General features: G+C 44.5%; 1 protein-coding gene across 1 annotated transcript; it reads right to left on the minus strand.

Annotated features, from left to right (window-relative positions):
* Positions 1-5,505: 5,505 nt before the first annotated feature.
* On the minus strand, positions 5,506-6,447 carry LOC119520506 (olfactory receptor 1361-like). Its single transcript, XM_037818411.1, has one exon. It carries the CDS (start codon positions 6,445-6,447, stop codon positions 5,506-5,508), a length of 942 nt encoding a protein of 313 aa, XP_037674339.1.
* Between the last annotated feature and the right edge of the window lie 221 nt (positions 6,448-6,668).

Raw genomic sequence — 6,668 nt, forward strand, 5'->3', positions numbered from 1 at the left:
TAACATACATACAAAAAGGTGATAACTTGCAAATTACAATTTAACAAGTACTATAGAGCAAATTTCAAAGAATGCTATGGGTTACAGTTCCACCATTTCAGTTCTTTCCTTCTAGTTATTCCAATACCCCAAAAATTAAGAAAAGAAAATTATACAGAGATTCAGTATTCTGGAACCAGTTACTGTATGTGACAGGACAAAAGTCTAAGCTCCATGAACAAGTTGGAACCAGTTACATACATACAGTAACTGGTTCCAGAAGTGGGGTGCTACCCTAAAAATACGCTGCTTATGGTTGAGTTGCAAAAGCAGAGAACTGTTAGCCTGAAAAACGGGTTACCCTCCTTAGATCAAGGGAAACATTTTGTAAAACTATAATCTCTGAGAATTTGGCAGATAGTGCAGGTGATCATTGAGCCTGAATCTCTAGAGGAAGTGATTGGAAAATGCAAGAATATCATTGTGAGTTGGCTGCTTCCTGCTGATTTCATCAAAGTATTACAATAAAGATATGAACTTTGGCATGCATTAGCCAATTTGCAAACAGATGGAATGAAAGGGTCCACAGATTAGGGTCTTCATAAAGTCAGAGAAGCCAACAGACTCCAATCTCTAAGACAGTGATGAGTAAGGCTATTGCTTCTTGGCCAAACATGATAGAAAGACCAGGGTAAATTAAAGTATGTATAACCTGCATCTATGCATCATTACTTAGTAGCAATAGCCTATTCAATAATTTTAGACAATGATCTTGAAACCTGTGTCCCACCTATGCTTACTTGAGCTTTAAAACAACACTGAGGTCCCGAGTTTACACAAGTGGACTCAAGCTGTGACAATCGTAGAGTTCTCAAGAATAGCATACCCCTCAATATCCATTTCATATATGGTGTTCCAGTTTGCCAATGCCGCCAGAATGCAAAACACCAGAAATGGATCGGCTTTTATAAAGGGGGTTTATTTGGTTACACAGTTACAGTCTTAAGACCATAAAATGTCCAAGGTAAGGCATCAACAATCAGGTACCTTCACTGGAGGATGGCCAGTGGTGTCTGGAAAACCAGTTAGCTGGGAAGGCACGTGGCTGGCATCTGCTCCAAAGTTCTGGTTTCAAAATGGCTTTCTCCCAGGACATTCCTCTCTAGGCCACAGCTCCTCTTCAGAATGTCACTCTTAGTTGCTCTTAGGGTGTTTGTCCTCTCTCAGCTTCTCTATCTGCTTTCAACGGCTGTCTTCAAACTGTCTCATCTGCAGCTACTCACTCAGCTCCTGTGCATTCTTCAAAGTGTCCCTCTTGGCTGTAGCAAGCTTGCTCCTTCTGTCTGAGTTTATATAGTGCTCCAGTAATTTAATTCAGACCCACCCTGAATGGGTGGGGCAACACCTTCATGGATATTATCCAACCAAAATCATCACCCACAGTTGGATGAGGTGCATCTCCATGGAAACACTCAAAGTATTACAATCTAATCAACACTGATACATCTGCCAACACAAGATTACATCAAAGATAATGGCGTTTTCAGGGACATAATACATCAAACTGGCACATTCCACCCCCTGGACCCCAAAATGACATTATCTTTCCATATACAAAATACATTCATCCCACAAAAATGTCACAGAAACTTAAATCATTTCAGTAACAATAAGATCCCATCAAAATCAAATATAGGTGTGGTCAGTCCTAACGCATAAATCTCCTTTAGCTGTAGATCTGTGAACTTAGAACAAGTTATGTGCTTCCAATATACAAAGAGGGGACATTCATAGGATAAACATTCTCATTGCCATAAGGAGAAACAGTAAAGAAAACAGGTTTAACAGGACCAAAACTGTTCCTAAAACCCACAGGACAAACTCCATTAGATTTCAAAGTCTGAGAGTCATTAACATCCTTGGGGCTTGAGAGAGTGGGAATCTAACCCTTCCTAAGGGCCTTTTCAGCAGCCCTTTCATCTCCAAATGCTGGGGTGAGTGCTCCAACATATCCACACATCGGGAGACCACCTTCTTGGCCCCACTCTCCTCAAACATCGGGGCAACTCCCGGATTCCCTTCCATCTCCGGGGCACACGCTCAACCCCTTCAGAACAGTGTGGTGGCAGCCAGGCTCTCCCCAATTCCCTGGGAATGTGCTCCACCCTCTTTGGGACTTGGGGTGGCAAAACTCTTCCAGAGCGTAGAGGCAGAATGCCCATCCTCAGTCTCTGGGGCAAACTCACCCTTTCCATGCGTGTGGGCCACTCCACTCTCCTAGCCCAAGGTCTCTTGATTCCAGACCTCAACCTCCATGGCTCTGTCTTTAAAGAAATTTTTCCTTCCATTTGTTCCTTGTCTGTCTCCTCCAGTCCAGACCAGCAGCATCTCTGTCTATAAAGATCTCGCAAAAATTCTGTTGGCTTCACATGAAGCACACAGGGGTCAAAGCCGTCAGACAATAGGACTTTCCACAAATCCTTTCTGGATAACTCTGTCTCCAATCTTGGCTTGTACTGAAATGGTGGTTGGGTTCCAGGTTTGGTTAAATCCTCACGTTGGGCTATAGCTTCTGGAGTTCCACTCCCTGGAAGCCTGGAATTTTCCAAACCATCAGTTTCTGGTTTCTTTGAACCCAAGAGTTCAGTTCTAAGTTTATCTCTGTCCTGTCGCATTTTACTATAAGCTGCAAGTAGAAGCCAGGCTACTTCTTTTATATTTTGCTTGGAGATCTCATCAGCTAAATACTCTAGGTCATCACTTTCAAATTCTTCCTTCCGTCCAACACCAGGACTCAATTTTGCCAAATTCTCTGCCACTTTAAAACAAGGATTGCCTTCCTTCCAGTCGCAACAACACATTCATAATTTCTGCTCAAGGCCTCATCAGAAGTATCTTTAGAGTCCATATTTCCACAGTCTCTTTAAAGCAGTTTAGGCCTTTTCTATCAAGCTCCTCACAATTCTTCCAGAATCTGCCCCTAATCCATTTAAAAAGTCTTTCCAACATGTTTGGTATTTGCAAACACAGCAGCACCAGCACCCCACTTCTTTGGTACCAAAATCTGTTCTAGTTTGCTAATGCTGCCAGAACACAAAACACCAGAAATGGATTGGATTTTATAAAGGGGGTTTATTTGGTTACACAGTTACAGTCTTAAGGCCATAAAATGTCCAAGGTAAGGCATCAACAATTGGGTACCTTCACTGGAAGATGGCCAGTGGTGTCCGGAAAACCTCTGTTAGCTGGGAAGGCATGTGGCTGGCGTCTCCTCCAAGTTCTGGTTTCAAAATGGCTTTCTCCCAGGACATTCCTCTCTAGGCCGCAGCTCCTCTTCAAAATGTCACTCTTAGTTCCTCTTAGGGTGTTTGTCATCTCTTAGCTTCTCTTGAGCAAGAGTCTGTTTTCAGTGGCCATCTTCAAACTGTCTCATCTGCAGTTCCTCTCTCAGCTCCTGTGCATTCTTCAAAGTGTCGCTCTTGGCTGTGGCAAGCTCGCTCCTTCTGTCTGAGTTTATATAGTGCCCCAGTAATTTAATTCAGACCCACCCTGAATGGGCGGGCCAACACCTCCATGGAAATTATCCAATAAGAGTTATGACCTACTGTTGGCTGGGTCACATCTCCATGGAAACACTCTATTCAACACTGATACATCTGCTCACACAAGATTACGTCAAAGATAATAGTGTTTTGGAGGACGTAATACATCGAACTGGCACAATGGCTATGGATAGGAGGAATACTCCAGATGGAAAAAAACAGAGACCCAGAAAGTCAACCAGATCTAACCAAAAAATGTATTCCACTTCATAAGCAGGGAATTTTTAAATAGATCCTGCCCCAGCAAGATTTGGTCATTACTATGGACTAGTTTCTAGTCCAATATCATATATTGGTGAGAAGGGGATTAGATAAATTAATTTCTGATTTACAAATTACTGAATCATTGGACATTTGTACCTGATGAAGAGAATGTACCACCCAGATATTTTTGGTTTTGAGCTGGATGTAGCAGTTGGATGGAACTTAGGTTGTCTTCTTCAGGGAGAGTATTACATGTATTCCTTGGGTAGGAAGAGGCATGCGTTCAGGTATTTGGTGGCTATTCAGGGTAGAATGTGGGTTGCTAGTCATCCATCAAAAGCCATCACCTCCTTTTTCTATAATAACAGAGTCACAGCCTGGCTACCTGGCTGGTCACCAATACCACCCTTGCCAGCTTCTATTGCAATTGGATGTACCCAGCATGGAATGAGAGGTGAAATGTCTGTGCTATCTGACCCTCCTATTTTAATTTGGAGTCCACAGCTTCGATCTTATGGGTAAGAATAATGTCCTGGGAAATGGGGGAGAAACAAGACATAAGAAAACTGGGTCTATAAAGGATTGAAAGGAGCAAAGCCATTCACTGACCTAGAACTCTGTTACATGAGAGAGAAATAAATTTCTACTTTGCTCCTCTGGGATCTTTTCTTTCTTTCTTTCTTTCTTTTTTTTTTTTTAAAGCAAACAAGCCTTTCATCCTAAATAATTCAGACATTTGTACCAGAAGTGGGGTTCTGCCATTACAAACACAAAAACTGGTTGCATTAGGTTACTGGTTGGTGGTGCAGAAATAAGTGTTGCAGTCTGGAAAGCTGGAGACCCTTTTAATGCTGAGGAACAACTTTTGATAAGACCACCTGTGATAACTTGAAAGGTAGACTGTGTGTCTACTGAGCCTGTATCTCTAGAAGATGGGATTGGAAAGAGCTAGAATGTCACTGTGAATTGGCTGCTTCTTACTGATTTCAGCAAAGAATTGCAAGAACAAAATGATTTTAGTAACAATTGGCTTATTTTCATGAAGTGGTGGGAAGGAACAGATCCAGAGTGGAGACAACATTTTTTTTTTGTCCCTGATACAATTAAAACTAGGGTTCTAGCATTCTGCCCAAGGCTATTTTTTCAATGGCCTCTAGGTAACATCCATTAACTGAGAATGAGAAAGACATGGATGTGTCAAGAAAGCCAATACTGTAACATACACGTGCATAAGAACTCTGACTAGAAAAGAACTTTGGATGTGGTCCCTAGCAATGGAACCAACGAGAAGCTAATTGACCAGATGCCTATCAAGTTGTTTTTATGGAACTATGTTGCTAAAGAAACAGAGTCCAGTCTCCAAACACCAATGACCCTTGGGTCTTCTCATTTTGGGTGTCTTTATTATAGTGGCTTAACCCGAACCTTTGAATTCAGGTCTGTCTGGTCTCCCAAGCACTTTCTTTTAACTGTTACATGTTCTTCAGGCTGGCATGTGAGCCCTCCAATGTCAGGGATTTTGTTTGCTCTTGCCATACACTCTGCCCTAAAATAGTGCCTAAAATGTAATAATAGGTGCTTGAAAAATAGTTGTTGGGAGAATGAAGGAATAAACAAATGCACTGAATGCAATACAAAGGAAATATCTAAGATTGGGAACATGTGGGAAATGTAGAACAGATGGACAGTGTGTTTGGATGTCTGGACCCCCAGCCCCATGTCACCGAATGAAAACCAGCTTCCTGCTGAGGACAGCCCCCAGGGCCCCCTTCATGTCTTTATTCCGTAGACTGTAGATGAAGGGGTTCAGCATGGGGGTGACCATGGTGTACATCACTGCCGCAACTGTGTCCTTCTGGGCCGTGTGGGAGGACATGGGGTTGAAATAAACCCCAATGAGTGTCCCATAGAACAGGAATACCACAGAGAGGTGGGAGCCACAAGTGGAGAATACCTTCCGCTTCCCTCCTGCAGATGGAATCCTCAGCACAGCGGCAAAGATGTGCGTGTAGGAGACCAAGATGCCCGCGAAGGGGGTGATGATGGGCAGGGCGCCCACAGTGTAAACCATCACGTTGTTGAGAAAGGTGTCAGAGCAAGCCAGCTTCAGCAGTGGGCTGAGGTCGCAGAAGAAATGGGGGATGCGGTTGTGGGTGCAGAAGGAGAGGCGGGTCAAGAGCACTGCATGGGTGAGGGCGTTGCTGAAGGCTGTGGTCCAGGATGTAGCCACCAGGAGGCCACAGAGTCGTGGCGTCACGGACGTGGTGTAATGCAGGGGGTGGCAGATGGCCGCGTAGCGGTCATAGGCCATGGCAGTCAGCAGAAAGCTGTCAATGCCGGCAAACCAAATGAAGAAGAACACCTGGATCAGGCAGCCAGCATAGGGGATCCCTCTGCGTCCAGACACGTGGTTGGCCAGCATCTTGGGGATGGTGGTGGAGGTGAAGCAAACATCCACCAAGGCCAGGTTGGCGAGGAAGAAGTACATGGGGGTGTGGAGCCGGGTGTCGGTGGTGATGGCCAGCATGATGAGCAAGTTCCCGAGCACTGCGGTCAGGTACATGGTCAGGAAGAGGAGGAAGAGCAGCTGCTGTTGCTTGGGGTCTTCGGAGAAGCCCAGGAGGAGAAACTCATAGATGCCTGTGATGTTGGGGCCTTCCATGACCATCCTGGATAAAGGAGAGAGGAACCAGAGGAGCTGTCCGTGGTGCTGGTCCAAAGCAGCACCTCCACAGCACCTGAGTGCCATCCCTTCTAGTTGGTTCAGACATTCAGCGATTCTCCCCACTGTCTCCTATATCATGATTTCCCCCCATTTGTGGACAAATGGTGGCACACACCATTCATTCCCCCAGCCCACCCCAGATTCAACTGTAGCTTGGT

This window comes from Choloepus didactylus, chromosome 25 (assembly GCF_015220235.1).
Source record: "Choloepus didactylus isolate mChoDid1 chromosome 25, mChoDid1.pri, whole genome shotgun sequence".
NCBI lineage: Eukaryota > Metazoa > Chordata > Mammalia > Pilosa > Megalonychidae > Choloepus > Choloepus didactylus.

Bases quoted from the DNA above. Each gene is read 5' to 3' on its own strand.
- LOC119520506 (XM_037818411.1), bottom strand. From the start codon at position 6,447: ATGGAAGGCCCCAACATCACAGGCATCTATGAGTTTCTCCTCCTGGGC.